This window comes from Protomyctophum parallelum, assembly GCF_964188405.1.
Source record: "Protomyctophum parallelum genome assembly, chromosome: 11".
In the NCBI taxonomy this organism is placed as follows: domain Eukaryota; kingdom Metazoa; phylum Chordata; class Actinopteri; order Myctophiformes; family Myctophidae; genus Protomyctophum; species Protomyctophum parallelum.
Window position 1 is genome coordinate 44,048,118 of NC_139707.1, and position 22,329 is coordinate 44,070,446.

The window sequence follows — 22,329 nt, forward strand, 5'->3', positions numbered from 1 at the left end:
AATAAACATCGTATTACAACACACAGACACGCCAAACCTTTTTCCTAGAAAGTGTTTAAATCTGCTTTCCTCTCCTGGATTTGGCTTTCTTTCTCTGTACTCTCTTTTGAATGTCACCCTTCACTATTTATTGCGTGCGCATGCACACACACCTGAAGTGACAAAGACATTGGTATTGTTTGTGTTTACTTACATTGTAGGCATTGATGATGAGCTGAATTATATTCTTAGAATCCTGGTCCAAAATCTCTACAGTAGTGCCAGGTATCAGCGCAGTAAAATTCTACATTTAGACAAAATATGATTAGTATGTTTGGAAATGTATGGAAGGTTTGATCAATAACAACAATATGTACATAAAAGAAAAGAAAATACCTTATATATGACATATAGGCGCTTGGTAACTGCGAATATGAGATAAATGTTATTTTCTGCCAGTTTCTCCCCCAGGAGAGCCAGAGAGGGATAATCCTAAACACAAGAGAAAGAGAGCAAAAAAGAGAGAGAGAGCCAGACAGACATGAGAGACATGCACTTCCTCTCGCAATAAAGATTCCCGTCAGGAAATTAGTAAAAGGAAGTCATTGGTCTTCCAATTTCGATGCCGAGTTTAAATTAGACTCCCCAGCCATGTCCTCTTTTTACGGTAAACAAAAAAACTATATCCCCAAAAAAGTGCGGAGAATTGAATTGTCATCCAAAACCAGTAATTAACAATCTTTACGTTTCAGTATTTTTGTCAATTGTGTTTTTTATCAATAGTGTGTCCAACTGTCCACACTGCATGTGGATTTTAATTAGAAACGGACAACGTTGTTCAGTAATAACCTACCGGTAATTCATTCATTTAGACTTAATTCTATGCATTATGGTACAGCTCAATCAGCCGCTCCAGAGAACCTGCTCAGAAGCCACTGGAACTGTTAAGAGTTAAATATACAGTTAATTTACAACATAACTAACAGTCCCTCCTTCTGCAAATCACTGACTGCACCTAGCTATCGCTGTAATAGGCAAACAAGCCATATTTGACTGTATAGCTATGTAATGTTTAAAATTAACTGTTCATTTAATTTTAGGTCAGTCAAATTAGGTCAGCCTTTTCTGAAAACTCATTTGATTAGGTAGGTTAATTCTACCTAATCAAATTGGCCATGAGTAAAGTTCCCAAATTAGTTATTTGGGCTTGGCTCAGAGCCAAGTAGAGTCTCGTAAACTCAGGATACTTCCATAACTCCTGGCTGTCTGTTAAAGGGGAGTGGCAACTGGCAAGGTCAAGATATTATGTTTAAGTAATCACACAAAGCAAAACCTGCCTAATTCCAAAGTCCACTCATATACAGATTCATCCTGAACAATGCTAGGGTGGCATAGCTGCTCCCGGCATAAAAAGTGTGCTTTGAAAAGAGCCACGGTTTCAGATTTCTCTGTGTGACTGTGTGTGTTGCAGGGTGTATTTGCTGCAAGAAAACCTGCTGTAATTTCTCTTAAAGGTGTAATTTGAAGAGTGAGTGGATAGCATAATAATTATTCACATTCATCGTTACGTAAATCACATCACTTTTGGATCAATATTTTTGCTTTTTATCTCTGCCAAACAGCAGGATCAAAAAGACAAGCTCAATCTTCTCCAGCCTTACCATCTTAGTCGAAGCACTGTACTCATTCTTGTCATCGAGGTGGCAATATCCGTCATGGGGCTGGACCAGGCCACCAAGCTTGCCATCCAAAGCAAGGTGAGGCACATCGTCTGTGGCGAACACCAGCAAGTGGAAGGCCTCTTTCCTCCAACCTATTCTGTCCTGATCAGGCAGAGGACACAATATATAGCATGATTATGATGACTCAGTAATTCTTTGTTAATTTAGAGTTGCTTTAGCATGCAGGAACACACACCAGTGACACCACATACTATACAGATGAAATATCACGTGGAAAGTCAGTTTATAAAAAGACCACACATCCAATAAGTAAGCCTTGCCGAGCCATGAGGCCCATAGGGCATGAGCCTATCTCCTGTTTCTGTAGTGTGAGGCAGCTTGATGTACAAGTACACCCCCTGGACATGACGCTATTATGTCACAGGGACTTACCCCAATCCAACCCTTGAAGTTGAGTGCCAAGCAAGGAGGCACTATGTCCTGTTTTTCAAACGTACGTTTTCTCATTCCAATAAAGCTCCTTTGAATTGAATTGTGTTCTATTTTTCAGAATCTTTGGTTTGACCTGGCCAGGGATCGAACTCCGACCTCCCAGTCTCAAGAATGAGACTCATGTGTATTTAGATAAGTGCCTGTGATGTCACAGGCACTGGTCTCACTTCCTTCTACATGTTGGACTACATGTTGACTACATGTTGTCTCAGAAATACAGCGCACCAATGCAGTGCACCAAAGCATTATGGTCATTATGGCTCAATTGAGCAATCCAGTCAAACACACAGACTACATTATTCTTCTCGACATGGGGTGCAATTTTCAAATTGTGCTACTGTTATCTACTACAAATACTATTATTCACCTGGTGCAACTCTTTCACTCATACTATTATTAAAAAGATGGCATTAACATTGAGTGACTGCGGTTTCTTCCAGCGGTGAAATGTCCCTTTAATAAAATGATAAACACAATACACTGAATAATCACTCCATAGTTCAGAGATACCCCATAACTTTTCACCATCTTGAGGACCAGCCAAACAACAGCAGCCAGAGTTTAACCCATCAGGCCCGGCCAGGCCATAATCAATGTGAAACAGTGGGGGACAATAGGCAGTGACAGAGCATTAGAGTGCTGACTATTGGCATGGCACTGAACAAACCTAACCTTTCAGCCAGCAGCAGAGGCATAAAGGCAGACATTTGTCATGGGATCGGACATTGTGTGCCAACATCATTGTACAATAGAAATGTGGGCTTTCCCGTTACACAGAAGCCTCTTTGATGAAGAACTATAGTCATGATTGTATTACTCAGCCTGGGCAGTTCAGTGTATGTTGTGCGAGAAGCTTTTAGTTTGATATCTAGACTAGGCCTGTCACTGAACCATGAACATTTCCTGTTGTTGAACATCTTTGCAGGGACATTTGTTTTTTCCCTAAGGAAACAAATACCACTGATAGTTCTTTGACTGCTACATTTTTCTGTTATCAAAGCATACGTGGGAGCCAATTTCTGCAACAGAGTAAAAATTTATCTTGCAATTATGACAAAAGAAAAAAATAGAATCCTGAGAAAATTGTGAGGGGGAACAAAAAACCTTTAGGTTTACTCAGTGGTGGAAATGGTCTTCCATAACATAGTCTTTCACAGTTACGTCCAAATAAATTATGGTTACAACAACTTCTGTCAAGTATTTTCCTGAACTACAATTGAAATAAGAATAGGCAACTTCAATTAAGCCTTTGGACTGCCCCCAGCCCAGCCTCCTAACCAGCCAATGTTTGAAATGTGTCAGTGGCAGTAAATTACAAGGCACGACCTACTTGGAGGGAGTCTTTCTCTTCCTGTAGAAAACAATTAAACTTGGAGCGGAAAACAAGGATATGACTGGGCCTGCCAATGATGACTCGTCCTCATGTTTAACCAGCTGCACCAGACTCCACTCCACTTCCTATCTAGTCTACCCCCCTGCAAGTTATTATAATTAACAGAGCAAATAGGACAGCAGTTCATAATGGGTGCATCTCAGTAGTCTAACAGCAGCTTCCTCACCATCTAACCTACAAAGTAACATCCTCTGTATTAATTTCACTCATAGTTACAAATGGATAAATTATCACTTAAGAATGTTGTGTGCTGCTGTGCACATACTGTATGGTTGGGCTATTGTACTACAATCAAGAGACATTTAATTTAAACTGTGTGAGGTACGGTACCCCATGCATATTTAAGCCAGGAAGTTCTGTCACCTTTCGGAAACACAACCTGCCTGACTGACAGCTAACCTTACAAACGGCAGCCTGCAGTATGGCGTCGAATCCGCCCTCGGGTGCATCTCGGTTGCGAGATACCATCTGCTTCTGCACCTCCTTGTTGAAGCTGTCCACCTCATCAGTCAGCGAGAGGATGTGGCGAAAACCGAAGGAAGGGACACAGTTGGGGAAAAGCTTGTATCTGTTTTGAAAAAAAAACAGAAAATATTCTTTACTTTGACAGTCATTAAAGGCAGTAAACATTTTTTTTTTATATTCTTTTCACCTTGACTACAGGCTGTTTTCCTGTAATGTTCTTTGTGCAAATTCAGATTTCTTCTATTGTCATATGTACAAACAAAACTACACACTGTCATGATTTGCTCTACAATAGTGCTGTTGTTCAGTCAAGGACATTATTCAGATGCCTGAAGGTCCTTGACAACATTGGGCTATTAAACCTTAGCCTTTATTGAGCAAGTGACGACAGTGTGCAGGTGTTTTGGATACTTTTTTCTGTAAGTGAATCAACTCCAACAACACACCTGTCACATTTTAAGTAGGCGCAAGTAACTTTTGATTGCCTATTATGTTCATTTAATGAAAACAATACGCATTGATAATAGATTCCATGTGATGCAAGCTTGTAGATCTGCCATTTTTGCCAAAATGATGTTAGCCTATTTTCACCTATTATGACATGTGCAGAATATGGACGGTACGCTAGATTTTATGTGGTTAAGAATCACATCAGTATTTTTGATTGGATTGGATAATGGATTGATTACCATCCACAATGATTCCCGTTCTATTTCCAGCTTAAGCCATTGCCTAAATGTAGACCATTCCATTTGGTGGGGTGTAGCAATGACAGAGGTGAGGAAAGAGAGAGATGTGATTGTGAAGTCCACATGGCATTCTGTGCCTTTAAATGCTTCCCTGCAGTGTTGCAATGTCTGTGTGACACAAACACACAATCCAATAACCTAGTTAGGAAGTGATGCGCGAGGCTGGCCGGCACGTTAGTGTGTGGAGTAATCTCACCTCCAGGGCAAATGTGGTATGCGGCTGCCTTTCAGCCTGCTCTCATCAACAACGCTTAGCATCAACGACACACACACACACACATGGCGTGGGTGGTCAGTAGCCACTTTTGAGAGCTGCTCTTCACTGCATCTTAGTCCGAATAACTACAAGCTACAGCTGTAAAATCTCTCACTATGCATCTTTCACGAATGGCTAAAAATAGAACTTGGGAATAAATTATTCATTTTCATACTCCAAACTGTCAAGAGAAAGAATGCGTGAGCAGCCCGCCAAGCAGTCTCAAGCTGATGCTTATTAACAGTGTATGACTGTATGTCCAACACGGTTATATGCCGAATTTAAATAAAAATAAAGAAATTCAAGTGACTGGGCCCTTTCCAAGCATGCTGCTAAATGTCCTGCTGTGCTTCCTCACCCATTGCATGGATTCTGTTGGTACTTGGGTGCTGTGTACGAGAAGGGGGACATGTTCTTATCCACAAAGGAGCCAAAGCCCAGCCTGAAGTTGCTGGTGAGTTTGCCCATTTCCTGAGCAAGCTTTGTGCCCAGGTTGCGGATGGTGTCCAGGTCATCTTTCATGGAGAGGGAGAGGTCCATCAAGTAGTAGAGATCCACTGGATAGTCCTCCACCTGCCGCACTTGCACCTCGAACTCTGTCGGGTCTCCTAGATAGGTGGATAGAAGGCGATATAAATGATTTCCAACACGTTAACGTCAGGTTTATGCTCAAATGACAAGTTTACAGGTAAGGAGCGGGTGACATTATTTTCCAATACAAGCTCCCGAGTCCCAAGGTTATGCAATTACGAAAACAGTCATACAAATGGAGAAGGAAAACAGTTTGTGAATACATAAATGATAACATGCATTCTCAAAATGAACAGTGAGTGTATATGTAAGTGCCATAAGTGATAGTGCCAGCGCACGCACGCACGCACGCACGCACACACACACGCACACACGCGCACACACACACACACACACACACACACACACAGTGAATAAGGCCATTCTAGATATTACTGAGTAGGCAGTTACAGATCCTACATAATGATGACTGTTACTTGATACCTGGCCGCAGGCTGAGGGAGATCTTCTGAGGCATAATCTGGATGACATCGTACTGGGTCGGCCCAGACCCTTTAGAGCTGAGGGGTGCATTCTTCAGTATGGAACTGGAGCTGCTGGGATACTCAATGAAACCTACTTCGCAGCCTCTTTTCTGAAGGTTCTCACTAAGGTCACATCGTGAGGTCAGTGTCCGCACCCTCCCAAAATCCTGTAGGACAGAAACCCACAAATCTGTCAACACAACAAGTAGTGATCATTATCGAAGAGTGAGTGGCAGAGAATGGCCAAAGGGGCCAAGTAGATGTTGTTCATTTGTTGCAGTGCGGCATGCTGGCTACATTCATCTTTCATTTGGGACTGTAAAGCTATTTAAGGTTTGGCAGGACATTGTTATGGACACTGCACGCAGTAACCTCGCATGTCATTGTTGTTGTTGAGTCTCTCTCGTTTTGAAAAGGGTTATGCCGAGTGCGTTCAAGTCAACAAGTGTCATCCATCATGCTAGTTTGCAACAAGATGCACAATTTTAAACATTTTCACTTGGTACCTCTTTTGCGCACCAGGCGCAACTGGGGTGAATGAGAAGGCATTCTTCACAAGATGTAGCGCTGCCACTCATACAGACGTTCAGACCTGAGCGCAGAAGAAAAATCAAAGTAGCCTACAAATGACAAAACCAAACAAAAGCCAAGGCAACAAGAAGTATGTGACATATATTGCTCCTGCAGCCATTCTACTCCACAGAGACAACTATGTGAAACCAATTGTTTATGGAGTTTGGTACAGATACAGTATGTATTATAACTATGAGCTCAGACTAGCCTTAGATCAAGACTATTATACATCTACGGCTAAGATAGTCTTGATCTAAAGCCCAAACCACACCAAAGGGTCGGGTTGGGACAAAACTGTTTAAGGTAAACCACACCAACCGTTTTGTTCCAACCCGACCCTTTGGTGTGGTTTGGGCTTAAGGCTAAACATGGACCAGTGTTGCCTGCTCATTGCTACAGCTAGACTGACAGTTTCAGCAAATGATTCTACAATATCTTGCTTAGCAAAACTGGCTCTGGCGTTAAATGGCTAACGCTAAATAGACCAGAGGTAATGGAAAAACATAGGCACATGGTTTTAATAATCGTACCTTGACCACTGTGTATAAATAATTCCAGAAGCATGCAGCACATAGTGATCCGCCACATCAACATCCCCGGAGTCCACATGTTGCCACTTGGCGTGTTGTTATTTTTTAAAATGTGTCAGCTCTCAGTGAATTTGTCGCCGATACCGTTCAGTAGTTCTTCAGTCGCCAGTCGGATCCCTTACAGATACAAGAGTGAATTGCACGTTGACCTTTTCAACTCTACTAAAGTGCTTGTTCTTTTCTGAAGATGAAGGCGCCATGCAAACAAGCATTAATATCCATTCTTCTACAATATTCCGCAAGTGAATTAGACGACACAATCCATGAACTGCCTCCTTGAAACCAAGTCAACTGATTTATGCTCGCTGGGCGCCTCTGCAGTCTTCCACGTCCATGGGTCACCCATAGTTGGTTAGAAGTTGAACTCAAGTCATTTCTCAACTGCACAAATATCTGATCACAGCCCGATACGCTGAAAAGCCTCCTGAATAATGATATAAAAAAACAAATCCACTCTAAACCCAGGCGTCTTGCTTTCACCCACAAAGTTTTGTTGTTCGTTCTCTCCCGGTTCGTATCCCAGTTCGAGTCTCCGCCCACTCCTAGCTGGGGGGTGGTGGGGGGCAAAGAATCACCATTAACTCTTTAATTACTCCAGTAGTGCTGTCTTGACATACACTTTACCAATGGCAATAGCAATAATTATAATGTACTTTAATCTTCCGATTCTAATCTGAAACAAAAATAAATCTCAGGACAAATTATTAATCAAGTTTAAGAGCAGAAAATCCATTAGACGTCGTGTTTACGACTTTGAATGCTGCAGTAAAATAAATGGCTATAAAAAAATAAAATCAATTATATGAAATTTATAGTAATTCTGACTAGGCATTCTGATCATATGAACAGTGATGAGATCTTGCATCATCTCTCTCTAAAGTCCAATGGGACCCGTCGCCACCTAGTGGAGAAACTGAGGAATGGTCAACACTCGGCCATAAACCTCCTTCATGTAAGCTCCCTGCAGTGTCTTGTTCTACTTATAGCAACACATCCTAGACCAGCGTTGACAATCCAATTAGGACTTGCTGACTAGTGACACATTTGTGCTGGTTCATACACACAGGACATCAATAAGAAAGTGCTGCTGAAACCACATTCAAGATTCAACTTAAAGTCAATTTATTCCTCACAAGGAAATAGAACACGGCATTGCTTGAAAGCCATTTACAATTTGCCGTCAACAAAAAATTGTTTTTTTTTCATTCCAATTTAAAAAAATATATAAAACAAAAAACTAATAAATCTGCAATGCAATTTTATGCAACAAGTCTAATAAAATAAAGCATAATTCTGATGCATGCAGTGTATACAAATGACAGCCAATGTTTTTTTTTACTCTTTGGCTTTTCCAATGTTTTTATATTAAACAAAACAAATAAATCTGCAATGCGATTTACGCAACAAGTCTAACAAAAATAAAATAAAACTGCATCTTTCTGATGCATGTATACAAACAACAGCCTGCATGAACAGAAGTCATCTAATTGTATTAAATTATGATAAACTCAGACTATATAACATCTGTATGGAAAGATCGGGTTATCCTTTGTCTCTGTCAAGTCTTAACACAATAAACGTCAATAAACTCAATAAACTGTCAGGATTTCTTTCAATGTATTAGAGTTTGGAAGCGCTCGTTGTAAATCCCAAACAAGTTGGGAATTACACATAGGCCTAAGGTATGTAGGAAATGGATTTAAGTGCTTCAGTGCTTCCAAACTTAATACAGAAAAATCATGACCGCACAAGTTTGACAGAAAGTTGCTCATAACGTGCCAACAATGGAAATCTGATAACCCACGCTATCCGCACAGCTGCAACGCGAGTTAATCGTAATTTATTACAATCAGGAGGGTTTTGCAACTTGGGACGCAGATGGCATCCAGCAGGTTGCCTATGCCACCTCATGGTGGTGCGGTGCGCGCCGTCAATAATTCGGAAGCCATGTTCTCAATTTCCCTGAGAGGTAAGCCACTGAGGACACCCCGATGTTTGACCCGTAGCTCCTTCAAAGCACCCACTATCGCCTGTCTCCCAACTCCTGGATGGCGCTCTTTCAGACGTGCCATCAAGGTATCGAAGCTGCCCATGGTGCCATAGTGTTGGGGCACAAATGTGCATCTGGCTGTGGGCAAGACGCACACTACCTTCACCTTCGGGCTGGAACGCAGCAACTGTTGGGGAATCATCTGGAGATTAGCGAGCGGATGAACAACATTAGAGACTGCAACACTATAGTGACATTGACGTCCCGATACTATTCATCTTACACATTATGTACACTATTGTGTACACTTTATACAATGAAGCATAATTCAGGTTTTTAGGTTGAGGTCAGCTGAACTCATTTCATCAAAACGTAGGCACTGGATTCGATTAGCAATGCCTGGAGAGCGCAAGCTGGTGATGCATTAAGAAGGGCACGGTTGCTGTGTCTCTGTACAGACTAGTGCGTGTGAAACGCAATAAACTAGAGATGCTATAATCGGTAGCCTATGGCCATTTCATGGTATAGAATCGGTCTCCCAATTAGTTTCACCGATATTGATGATGTGACCGTCAATGGCTTTGTACTTGCAGAGCAGCCAGTCTTGTCTCCGTCTTGCGTCAGCTGTTAGTGGGGGGCTTACCATTGACTTTCACCAGCTCTTAAATTAAGAGTGAAAATTCAGCAATCAGTTCAATATAAATATAATATATAGGAATCGGTTGTAATAGGAGTTTTAAGATAAAAATACTATCCACCTGTTGGTTGTCTGTCAGAGGACCTATTCTTACATGAGACCCATGTTTGACCACTACTGAACACACCTCCAATGTATTCTCTGCTCTCATCTGTGTATAAGAGAGAGCAATGTAAAGGGCTCATGAGGCTTGCATAGTTCTCCTCCCTGGGCTGGTGAAGACCACCCTTGTAATAAAAGGATCATTGTTTCAGTCCACTCTGTACCCTGTTTATTTCTTAAAGACTCTGATGTGAGTTCTAATTAATCTACGACAATTATGGTACCGCCCCTGGATATAATCCGATATCAGATATCGGTTATAATTTCAATATATTGCATCTCACTATTCACTGTATTCTTGTATCAGTAGAGGATATGCTGCTCTGTTATTTTTGTAACTACAGAACTAAGTGTAGATCTGTTCTTTTTAGGAGGTTTGGATGGTGTAGTTACCTCATCATGATGCAACTAGTCCAATTAGGGAGATCTATCGCTCTATTAGCTGTCCAGACCGCCTTCCATCCTTCTCCCACAGAAAAAGGCTACCGGTAAGTGATGTTACATATTATCAGCTTTGTTTTTGTAGCCCCCAGCCAAGACCCAGACCGCAACAGCCCTGCCAATCGGGCTCAGCCCTATTGGCACGACAGGTTGCGCGTTGGTCTGGCGAGTGGGAGGCCTTGGGTTCAATCCCCGCTTCTGCGCAATACATTTGCATTCGTTCATGTGCTAAAAGAGTGACTTTGACAGTAATTTCACCATGCAATGGAAGACAATGAGAAGCTATATTTGAATGATTCATTTCTAATCAACTGTGCAACAGAGCGATATATCTCGCCAATTGGACTAGTTACATCATGTCAAGATAAATACACAACCCAAACCTCTATCAATGTATCCCAACTTCATATACACAAGGCCCACAACTCAAGTGGGTTCTGATTCAGATATGATTGGGAACCCTGAAGGAGAGGATCATCTAATCACCTTAACTGCAGCGTTACTGGAATCAGTCTTTGAAGTTTTAGGTTTCAGGGGAACCTCTGATGGCCCAGGACTGCTGCTGCTGCTGACCACATCAGCCTGGAAAAACAAACGTTTTAGATTAACGCTCCTGCTGTCCTCTGGTGGCCATTTAAAGCATGACCGTCAACATTCATTTATCCAGATACAGTAAAGTCAAAATCTGCAGATCAGATGCCATTTTGGAGTATCAAAATGTATGGAGATGACATAAAAGGGTTCAGACTTGCCTCTGTCACAGTACAGCGTAGGTTGGAAGCCTGGAGGAACAAGCCTCTCTCCTTCTCTTCCCCTGTAGGAAATGTAAAGGACCATTATGGTATTACGGTAGTACACGTCTATTCACATCTTGTACAATAAGCCATTTGTGCTTTTCCTTAGTTGTTACCATTGCACAAAGTTATTAAAACAAACTTAATTGAGTACCAAACAATTCATTTCTCTCCTAAATCTTTTCTTTTCAAGTCAATCAGCACTTTAAAATATACAAAGATGTTCCCGACTTGCATCGGGAATGATTTTTATTATATTTTTTTAGCAATCCGCCAATCTGACGTACTTTCTCTGGTGACACACTCACGCATGCACAAAGGGATTCCGTGAATTTATAGAATAAAATTGAGTTGAGATTATGCATCAAACTAGTTTCAAGTTGTTGTTTTTACATCCGGAAACTCCTTTCCAGGACAGGCTTCAGACTCGCCTCCTCAGGAGATTAATTTGGCGTTCGGAACCAGTTGCGACCGCATGCCCTTGTGACCCCAGGCAGGCTTCAAAACCACAACCTTCAAGTAATCCCTGTAAATCCATTTTCGTACTGTACTGAAATGGATCCAATGTTTTGAAAAATTCAAGCAACCCACAGTATGCTTTGGGAAATGGCATTTGGGAAATGGTGGGCAGTAATATCAATAATAAGTAATATCAACTAATCATGGCAGAAGAATTACATCCTTTTGACCAAACTATGTTTTTGCAGTTGCAATAGACGCAGGTGTCCCGAAGGTGGAATATAAATTTTCCATAGCTTAGCTTGATTGTCCCGCAGTAGATTTAACCATAAACCCATCACACCTACATGAATGTCTGGTCATATCTGCTGCTGTGCTAGTCGAGCGAAGCTATATGAAATGGAAACAGGTATGTCACCTTTGGGAAACCTGGGAATACAGTTAGCGCCAATATAGTGTTTACCATCTTTTTTCTCTTTGGTTGTCTCTGCAGAAACCCCTTTGCGTTCAGCAGAAGAATCTAGGTCTTCCTCAGCGTCATACCATGCCTCACTTGTATTCATCCCTTGGAATTCACCTAGTGTTTATAAGGAAAGGACAAATTACAACATAGTAAACCAAACTCTACCAGTATCCTGACTGAGGACTAGGGGGGGGGGGGAGAGATCTTTTGGCATACATGTCTGTTCATCTCCTGGTCCACTGCTAGTTCCACTCTGCTTGGGAAGAGTTTCCACGCTCCCTCCTGTTCTGCGGTCCAACTTGATCTGGGGAGCTGGGTCTTTCTTTTCCTGTACAAGGTATCAGCCATTGGCACCGTTCAAACTAATGCACTGTTCAAACTAATGCAAGCCATTCTATGACTTCAAATCGATGATTTCAAACCTTTGACACGATTACGATTAATGAACAATTATTTGTTTTAAAAATTGTGAAACCATCAGATCTACATGCTCACATGTCACATTGATTCGAACTTGTAAATCGGCCATTTGCAATTGTTTGGCCATTGCACACAAAGTATAATACAGGGTGAGTTGTTAATCAGACAAATCAATTTAGTAGATAGTAAGACTATTTGAAGATTATATCTTGCTTATGTCAAATATTCCACACATCGCCCGTCTGGAAGCGAGTCGAAATGAATGATGGATCATCTGAATGTAATGCTCAGCTCTATATGAGAATAAGAAGTTTACAAAGTTTAACCCCACCACCATATAATTGGCAGGTAAATAAAACAACAACAAAAGGTATTTTCTACTGAAGATTGGTCACTTTTACAGTGGTAAAAAGGTTATGCTAGAAATTAGAATCCAGCAGGGCATACGGTATAGATTATGATTGGATAGATTATAGATAGAGCTTTGATTAATCATGTATGTACATGTATATCACAGTCTGTCGAATGAGGAATGTATTTATTCTGGACACATGCTGAATTTCATCAACCATCAGATGGTAGATGGACCTGGGATACAATCCAAAAGGGAAGCACGCACATCTCAGACAATTTAAAGGGTGCTGAACAAAACAATATACATACACAGAAAGAAGGTAGGATGTCCGCACATTTCTTTAAAGGGACATTCCACCGCTGGAAGAAACTCCAGTCACTCAATGTTAAAAACACAAGGTGCCCGAATCCCCTGCCGGCATGTTTTCGGACACCTCTGTAGCCCTTGCCACGTGAAAACTACAAGAAACTACAAATCGCGGGTCCTGTGACCGGCCATCTTAAACCAGAAGTAAGAGCCACATCCTGTCCGTCGCTCAATCGGCTTGATAAGTAACCTACTGGGAATTATCGGTTGATTTTCACTAAAATCCGTTAAATACAAGCAGATCGCAAAAAAATAAATCTAGTGTTGCAACTTAAGCAGAAAACATGTTTTTTATTATCTCACTAGCTTATCCACATGAACCCTAGCATCCCTATTCTGGGTATTTCCTAATAAAAATGCCTAGCGTGGAGCACAGGATTTACTGCTCTGGTGTCGTACACACACAGAAAGAAAATCAACCACACTCAGATTCAGTCCCGAGTAAAATACTGTATTGTGAATGTGGCCTTAAGAGTGTGGATTGTGCGACATACCTGAGAGCTTTTGAAGATCCCTACATGAACATTTCCATTTCCTCCAACTACTTTACAATCTTGCCTCTGTGGCTGCTGGGAGCTGTTATCATTCACATGGTAGGCCAACACACAACATAGTAAGTAGAGTAGACATTACAAAATGTCTGCTATTCCATGATGGAAACGATAGTTTTAGTTGAAACTATAGTGCCAACATACCTTGATGTAGGAACACTTCCCAATGTATCACCAATGATCTAGACAAAAATAATAATAAGATTAGACCAGTACAACAACCTGCGCAATTGTTTTGAATATTTGATACCACTGAGCTATCTGGCTGGGGCTGACCTGAGCAGGAACATAGCAGGACTCTGTACCAAGTGTGGAGGAGACAGACAAGGGTTTAAGCTGGTCCAGAGTTGCTCCTGCCTGGATCTTACATCTCATCTCATTGTAATCAGAGTCTAGTGTCTGCAGGACACTCGCAAGTTTTGCAGGGAGACTCCCCGACCTGCAGAGCACAGCAAGTAATGTAAAAAAGATTATTCACACTTTTCATACAGCCCATAATGCATTGTGATTGTGTGTGCGGCAGTTCCGGTTGCACACGGGGAGGGGTCGCGGGAGGTGACGAGGAGGGAAGCCTCGCCCCCACGGGGGAGAGGCTTCCCTCCCGTCCCATCCCACATTCCCGGCTGCTGTTAGTCTGTTCTCAACTCTATGGTTCCAACAGGGTGGTAAAATACTAAAAGGCTTGATGCTCCTGCACTCTTCACATTTGCCTTGTGTTTATCTGTCAGTGCATGCCGTTCAATGGAGCCTTTACCTTTGCTGCTGATGTCAATATCCGTTCTACACAAAGTGCAAAATTCATGGAAACTGTCAATCCGACTTTTCTTTATGAACTCTAGTTCATTGATCCATTCCTCATTAAATTAAGTCTTTCTTTTCGGCATATTTGTTTTTTTAATCTATCTCTGCACAAGCACATGGGAAAATAACGTTTATTATATTTGATTTCATTCATTCAAGTCATGATGAAGGAATGAGTTGAATGCGTGCTGCGTATATGCTGTGGCCCCGATGGTATATGGTCTTCGCTCGTAGCATTTTATTGAAGAAGACTTGAATCGGGTGTGATACAGCGTATGAAAGCAAACTTCCCAAGGATTATGGAGATGTTTTTATTTGTTTTTAAAGGTTGAGAAATTAAATAATTATGGCCGTTTCTAATCTCAACATTTTATTAAGAAAGCAGCAGTGAAGAGCGCTGTTGCCATGTCTCATAGAAACAAGTAAATAGGTATATAAAAATAATCCCAAAAGAAGAGCATATAACAGGGGTCTGTAACCTATTTTAAATAAAGTGCCATGTTTTTATTTTCTAGATAGTGAGTCTGCCATATCCAGATTAATTTTAATGACACCACAATAAAATAAAATAACATATTTTGATTGTCCACAAATATAAAGTTCTTCCTTCTTTTTAAATAATTTCTTGCTCATTGTTATAATGATCATTATATCATTAGAAAAGCCCAAATAACCACTTTAGAAACAAGAAAAGCAACCACAACTAGTACAACTACCAATATTTACAAGCAACTTTACAGAAAAAGAAGCCGCTTATAATAAACAGACATGGCAAGCCTCCCAGAGCCACTCGAGTGTAAAATCAAACAGTGCTTTTTGCATTTAAGAGGTGGTCAGACCTGTACGTCTTATCGTTATGCGCTGAGTGTCTGGCCACCCTAGGTCAGTGTTGTTTACTATTCGTTATTGTGAATGTGGGTGGGACAGTGGGAGGCGACAGTCTGGCCATGCAAGCGTGTAAAGTGTAAACAGTGTGACGCTACATCCGTGGTAGCATCCCACCGGATGGGCCGACTCTGTCCCCAGTGCGTTGGCGGGGAAAAGTGTGAATAGACAGTTCAAGTAGTACTGCATCCACATCTTAGCCAAACACTAGCATCCACCCTCTCCCATTTCTTATCAGACATATTCATGTACATTGTATTTCTAATTAATTGACTTTTGTTTCCAATGGTTTTTTTTAACTTATATACAGTTATATCAGATATATAATTAGCTGAGAAATTACAGTATTATCCATCAAGTTGTTTAATATGTGTCCGGATGAAGAAAACCGACAAATAACTGCCATTATCTGCATGAATACCAAACGAGTCACCCATTTATCCGGCGGAACTGCAGTGCTCAGCCTGGAATTCCTAAAGTAAGTACGGTAGTAGTAAATTATGCTTTAACAGCTAAAACTAACCTTATTCCTAACTTTAACCTCAGTAAAACTATGCCTTCCTAAACTTAACCCCAGTAAAACTATGCCTAACCCTACATGTATTTCTAACCTTATTCTCAGGAATAGACTGTGACAACCAGGTATAGTCTGGTGACCACCGGAGACACGGGTGACAGCCGGAATGTAGACGGCACCCGGGTGAGCAGTATGGGTTAGCGCCCCAGCCTGTGTCCTCCGTGAGGAGGAAGCCCAACAACCCTCGGTGAGGCCTTTGGGAGGGCCATGCAAGCAGCAAGCGGAACCGCAGCACCATGACGCTGCGGAACCATTGCCCACCACTCCTGAATGAACTGTCTGGTGCTGGGACTCTGGTGCAACGCACAGGTCCTCGCTCTACTCTTGGTGAGAGCAGGAGTGGACCTCAGGAGTCCAAGGAGTCTTGCTCTCGTTCACGGCAATGCAATTTGCAAAACAATATTGCGCTGAGTAGCGATTATCAAACGTGTTTGCAATGCCATACGTTGAAAGATCTGTTGCCCGTGGACAAGGCCTCCGTAAGTTAGATATTATCAGCATAGATGTTTGTCCGTATGTGATTAAGGATTGGACCAAGTTGCATTGGCAGCCATAGAAAATTCTTACCCTGGGCTAAAACCGGATGTGACATTTGTGGGCGTTCCTGTCTAGCGTGGTGTCAGTCTATTTCAAGGGGGAGTGGTTAAACCAGGCTAAGAAAACACCAGGTCTGTACAATTTAGTGCCGTGCTATATCCTACATTTTGTGAAAGGAATTAAGAACATCAACTAGGGTCCTAGAAATTTCATTTGCAAGTGCAGCCAATGCAATGTTTCTTAAAGATTTTTTATCACCCGATAAAACATACTGCTGTATGTTTGGGGGCCTTTTGATAGTTTGAATCTTTTTAAACCAACCAACCACCCAACACTCATGTGTGGTCTTTTCACTTCTGACCTCGATGGCTTGAGGAATAGACAGTTGCCGGCCACTTTATCAGATTTCTTACTGAGAGAGCACACAGTAGTGGTTCACACCATCTCCTATAGTTCTCTGCAGTGTTTAGAGGCAAGTTCTTCCCTCTAAACTAAGCACACAAAATGAAATGACATGAAATGACAATTTAACAAACTATGAAGATGAAATATGTGTGCCCGACAGTGAGGAAATGTGTAAGATTAGGGTATATTTTGACCTGTACTTATCCATTTCCTCTGGCCCCGGGTTGAACCAGTCTCTCTCAGCTGTATTATAGTAGCATCTCCAGCAGTGCTGCTGGCACATCCGATACTGCAGGGCCAGCAGGGACAGCTCTGCCTGCTTGGTACGGTCAGCACAGGCACAGCACCTCATGGCATCAGCGTCCGCTTTCATCAGTTCACCTGATCTGGAAGAGAAAATAACATTCAACCACTTAAACAATATACCCGGTACTTTGTTTACTAGAGTCCACAGGGGGTCTATAGTTGGTTTTTCCCGTCTAGAATCAAATCGTCATTGAAACAAGACTATTTACAAGCTCAATGTTGCAACCTGTAGTGTAGTGAGCTTGTAGAGCTGTATTTTTGTTGCCCAGTGTTCACCTTGATGACGTGTGATAAGTTACTGAAGAGAAATAATAAGACTAAGAAACGGCAGTGGTTTTCAGACTTTTTTTCACCCAACACACCAATGGGCAAGTCAAGTCTCAAGGTACACCTGGATATGATTCCCAGCCCTAGCAATGACACTGAACCCCCAACTAAAATCAATAATAATAAAATAAAATAAATTAATTAATTTGTTTTATACACAGTATATTGCAATAAAAATGTGTGGTTGTTACACCTGGCTTGTCTCACGGCACACACTGTGCACTAACCCACTGCACAACAGAAGCTTTCATGAGTACCTTGTCATTTTGGCCTTCAGTTCCTTAAATTCGACTTCAACAGATTTGAGTCGGGTGAAGACCTGCAAGGTTAAATGTTAGTAGTTAAATGTTTTTAGTTGGTTATGGATATGACCACCAACAGCAATTTCATTTCTACAATCTTCTCTACTACCTCCATCAGATAGTCCAGATCTGACATGTAGACTGCGGTATTGACTGATTTGTCAGCGGTGTCTGGGCCCATGGTCTCGGTGGCAACTGACTGACACGACGCCATGTTGGATTCTGTCATGACACAGGTATCACAGGTAGCAGTGGGTGTCAAAGGGGAAGTGGACTTCTCCACAGTGCTGCATTTGACTTCTGCAGACTTCTCAGGAGATGTTTTACCCATAAGAGCGTCAATGCTGACCACCACTTTACGGCTGTCTTGAGCCGAGTTAACTCCACTGACACGGGGGTTCATTTTACACTCAAGAATGCTCTCATCTTCCTCCATAATGCTGTGGAAATGGTCTGTCTCACTCTCACACACAGAAGTAGCCTCCTCCCCACTGGTTGCATTTGCAGTGTCGTCCTCCCCATTGTTTGTCCAGCTGGAATGAAAAAATGAGGAGGCAAAGATCACAGAATTTCTTTGTTTGACTTCATCGCCTTGCATGGTGCCCAAGTAGGCCAGTGCCAACAAGATATGCATACAAGTTGTCAAAGTGAGCGCATAGGACAAATTGTACATGAATTTGAACAGAGAAACTTACCTTAATGTACTGGTTTCACCATATTGACAGTAGCCACTCTGGGCTTGGGTCATGGTAGGTCTGTTCACCAACTCAAGCTTTGCTGTGCGACTGTCAAGTTCCACATCCAGAGAGAAGCTAGCCTTGGCAGATGGATCCTTGTATGCATTCACAAAGCTACAATTGCTGCTGTCCTTCTGAGACGCTTCATCCCAGAGCTGGGACAGTAGCTGGACCTACCAATTAGCACAGTTCTATTTATATTATTTTCACCAAAATGGGAATGGTCTGTCAACATTCATGTAGTACTACATCATTCCCCGCTTAAAGTTGGCATATACCTACCTTAGATGCATGCGCCTCCATGTCCGAGAGTCTTGGTTCCTTTACGAGATGACTGCTGTTGTAGACTGTCCAGAGGCTGTCCTGCGAGTTGATTGCAGCATCAGTGGGGTGCTGCCCTGGTCCAAGCTGATATCTTTGATATTGGCAGAGGGCTGTTGGGAAGCTGTCCTGTACATATGCTGGGGCATCAGTGGGGTGCTGCTCTCGTCCCAGCTGACAACTTGCTCCTTCGCTGCCGTTGCCACCACAGTATTCCAGCCTTCTCAAGTTATCAGTCACAGTGTTGGGAAGCAGATCAGACTCTCGATCTGTAGGAGTTAGAGTTGTCACTTGAACAAAAATGAACAAAAATAATGCTGTGTTCAGTGGCGAAAACACATGCTGGTTTGCTTGCAAGCTAGTCTAGTCGCAAGCAAATCTTGACTTAAATTCTTAAATCTACTTTCTGTGAAATTCTGTGCAGATGATAATTTCTTCAAAGTGTTGGAGTTTCAATAACTTCCTGCTGCATTATGTGCAATTTTGAAACAGGTGGTACTCAGCAGGACCATTCAGTGATTTCCAACAAGCACTTCCAAACTTAAACGCTTAGAAAGATTATCAACTGAACAGAATTTATTGACAGAAGCAGCTCATAACATGTCTATGGTGGAGTTTTATTAAACAAAAAATTCAAGCTTTCCACACAGCTGCAATGTTGGTGAGTTTAACGACGTCGTTTAATATAATGAGATTTTCTGTTTGGATAAGGGTTGGTACCGTATTGCAACTCTAGATTCCAGATATAAAAAATAGAATCTAAGAGTTGCTTGCGGCTAGTGCTAGTCTGTTTTCTTAAGCCAAATAAAATAGTGATCTTTAGAAATACTTGTTCTCATACATATGAGAACAAAAATGCTTCACACCAACAATGTTGGTGTCTGCAGTGCAGACGGACTTGAGGTGGTTCTGTTTGCACAGCATGAGCTGTATTTGGTTTTGAACGGAAAGCAGACAAACCATGTTCTAGGTGTCTTGGCCTTCAGCCACACGCTCAATGGAAATTACTCAAATACCAAACAGCAAAAGTGGAGAGGAAATTTGACTTCTGGGTCTTTGACTTGTCGCACCTTCAATTTAGAACAATCAGTGATGCAAAATGCACATCCTTAAGCCCTAACCACACCAAAGGGTCGAGGCGGTTTTAGTTTTGTCCCACACACGTCGTCCCACGTTGTCCCAAGTGACTCAATGCATGGAATTAAATTGGCCCAAACCACACTAAAGGGTCACCATGCAACTCCTTGCAACCGTTTGGACCCAAGGAGTTGCATGGCGACTTTTGGTGTGGTTAGGGCTTTAGACTCACTAAAATTGAGAAAGGACGCAATCATGTCACCCTCCGGGGATCCTGGGATGCAATACTGTACTCAGTACTGTACTCTAACGTTGTTTAAGTAATACTCATAAAGCCCTAACCACACCAAAGGGTTGAGATGGTTTTAGCGTTGTCCCTGCGGAGTGATATGTCTTGTTGCATGTTGACCCACGTTGACCCTAGTGATTCAACGCATGGAATTCAATGGCCCAAACCACACCAAAGGGTTGAGACGGTTTTAGCGTTAAATCCTTGCAACCGTTTTGACCCAAGGAGTTACATGGTGACCCTTTGGTGTGGTTAGGGCTTAAAATGTCCCTGGGACCCTTGTAAAAGACCACCCCTGGGTCCCGGGACCCATTACATTGAAAACCTATTTACATCACTGACAATATTAATGGAATACAGCACATCACCTGGTAAGCTTGTTGTCTCCTTTTGAATAGGTGTAGTACATTGTCTGCACTTCTCTCCTGGCCAGAGCTTCTCTCCACATGTCATACATGCATACACTTCATTCAATGTTGGCCTTCTGTACCAGAAAAAAAAAGTATAGTACAAGTAGCATACAGTTCACAACATATGAAAACATTCATCATTAGTCATTAGAAACATTGGCTTGGTACATACGTGTTGGATGAATTTGCTGAGTGGGAAGCATAGTAATCTCCAGCATCAACTGCAGAAGCAAATGTTACTCAATGTTATCCTTTGCCCAACCTTAAGAAAATGTGTGAAATGTGAAAATGTGTTTAAGATAATATGTTGGCTTGTGTTTGGTTCCCTATTTCACACACTCACGATTGACACAAGTGTATTCCCTGACCCTGCCTTCTAAAGCAGGATGTCTTTGCAGAAATTGTTGGAGGCCTCCTTCATCTAAGACAAGAGACAGGATATAACTTCAACTAAAGCACAACAAACACATGATTTGCTATATATGTCAATTAAGTCAACTTTTTCAACAGTCAACAAATTATGCAGTTTTTGCACATGCACTCTGACTGCAAACAACCTTGTATGAGTGTCCTGTCACTTGTAGACAAAGAGAGATACCAGCAAAGCAGTTTTGGGTCCGTTGACTCAAGGTATTGCGACGTTTTAACCAAATCATACAAAGACCTGTAAAATAAGAGAATAATAACACCTGCTCCTTTTATCATGGTAAATGCTGATTGTTATTCATCTAAAGTGGATACGACTACTTGTATACATTACATACTAGGGATGTCAGGGATGATATAATTTGCATAATAATAAATGCGTGTTCTGATCTTAAATCCCTTTATTTTAGATTGTTTTTAGTAATAGTACAACAAACATTACAGAGACTGTAGTTGTCACTGTACAATACTTTAAAACAGTTGTCATGTTGCACACATGCCTAAAATTGCTCTTATTTGCGCCGCCCAGCTTGTCACACTCCAGGCACGTTCTTGAGTTTAGTCCAGTTACCCTGGGTAAACATAGTACCTTTCCTTTCCTTTCATGAACAGCGCGCTCGGGCTCTGTTTTCTGTCGCAAAGTTCTCTGTTAATGGCTAGTTGGCTACAAGCCTACAACAGTAGCTTTGCGGTAGTCAAAATGTAAGCGAGTGACAGGCTGACAGCGAGACGAGATTAACACATGTCGACCGTATCAATGCAGAGACTAGCCCTCCAAGCAGAACCCAAATGCTACTGAAGTTTCTGACTTTTTGACGACACAGAGCATTGCGTCCTGTTGCAGCAGTACCATGCCACCTGGTACGCAGACTACATAAAACATAAACAACGTGTTTATGGCCTGTCTGCGCTCTTTTACGACATTTTTTCGTGTGAGGGTTTCTGACTATGTGAAGTACCCATACATGCTGCTGCGAATATCTCCTGTGGCGCGGAAGCCGTTAAGTATTTTTAATCTTTGTTTGACCGATTTGGTCGCTTTGATTCTTCTCTTCCT

General features: G+C 41.8%; 2 protein-coding genes and 1 long non-coding RNA gene across 4 annotated transcripts in view; all 3 read right to left on the reverse strand.

The window, feature by feature from the left end:
• Positions 1-7,736, reverse strand: part of itgb5 (integrin, beta 5) — a 54,625-nt gene extending 46,889 nt beyond the window's left edge. For both annotated transcript variants that reach the window (XR_014570003.1, XM_083777420.1), the window contains exons 1-8: positions 7,175-7,736; positions 6,578-6,663; positions 6,031-6,238; positions 5,375-5,624; positions 3,946-4,114; positions 1,641-1,802; positions 376-471; positions 194-283 (exon numbers count right to left, since the gene is read on the reverse strand). Coding sequence is in view for 1 of the 2 variants with exons in the window: in XM_083777420.1 (XP_083633546.1) it covers positions 194-283; positions 376-471; positions 1,641-1,802; positions 3,946-4,114; positions 5,375-5,624; positions 6,031-6,238; positions 6,578-6,663; positions 7,175-7,253 (1,140 nt within the window). In the remaining variant the exon portion in view is untranslated. The remainder of the gene's footprint in view (positions 1-193; positions 284-375; positions 472-1,640; positions 1,803-3,945; positions 4,115-5,374; positions 5,625-6,030; positions 6,239-6,577; positions 6,664-7,174) is intronic.
• A 680-nt stretch (positions 7,737-8,416) lies between these two features.
• On the reverse strand, positions 8,417-18,062 carry rbm44 (RNA binding motif protein 44). Its single transcript, XM_083776821.1, has 4 exons — positions 17,968-18,062; positions 17,278-17,463; positions 11,005-11,032; positions 8,417-9,426 (listed from the first exon to the last, which is right to left on the reverse strand). Exons 1-4 carry the CDS (start codon positions 17,973-17,975, stop codon positions 9,142-9,144), a joined length of 507 nt encoding a protein of 168 aa, XP_083632947.1. The 5' UTR covers positions 17,976-18,062; the 3' UTR covers positions 8,417-9,141.
• Positions 18,063-20,849: 2,787 nt separating this feature from the next.
• LOC310867188 lies at positions 20,850-21,269 on the reverse strand. Its single transcript, XR_014569983.1, has 3 exons — positions 21,190-21,269; positions 21,019-21,067; positions 20,850-20,920 (listed from the first exon to the last, which is right to left on the reverse strand). It is a non-coding gene; the product is annotated as an uncharacterized lncRNA (long non-coding RNA).
• Positions 21,270-22,329: the final 1,060 nt, after the last annotated feature.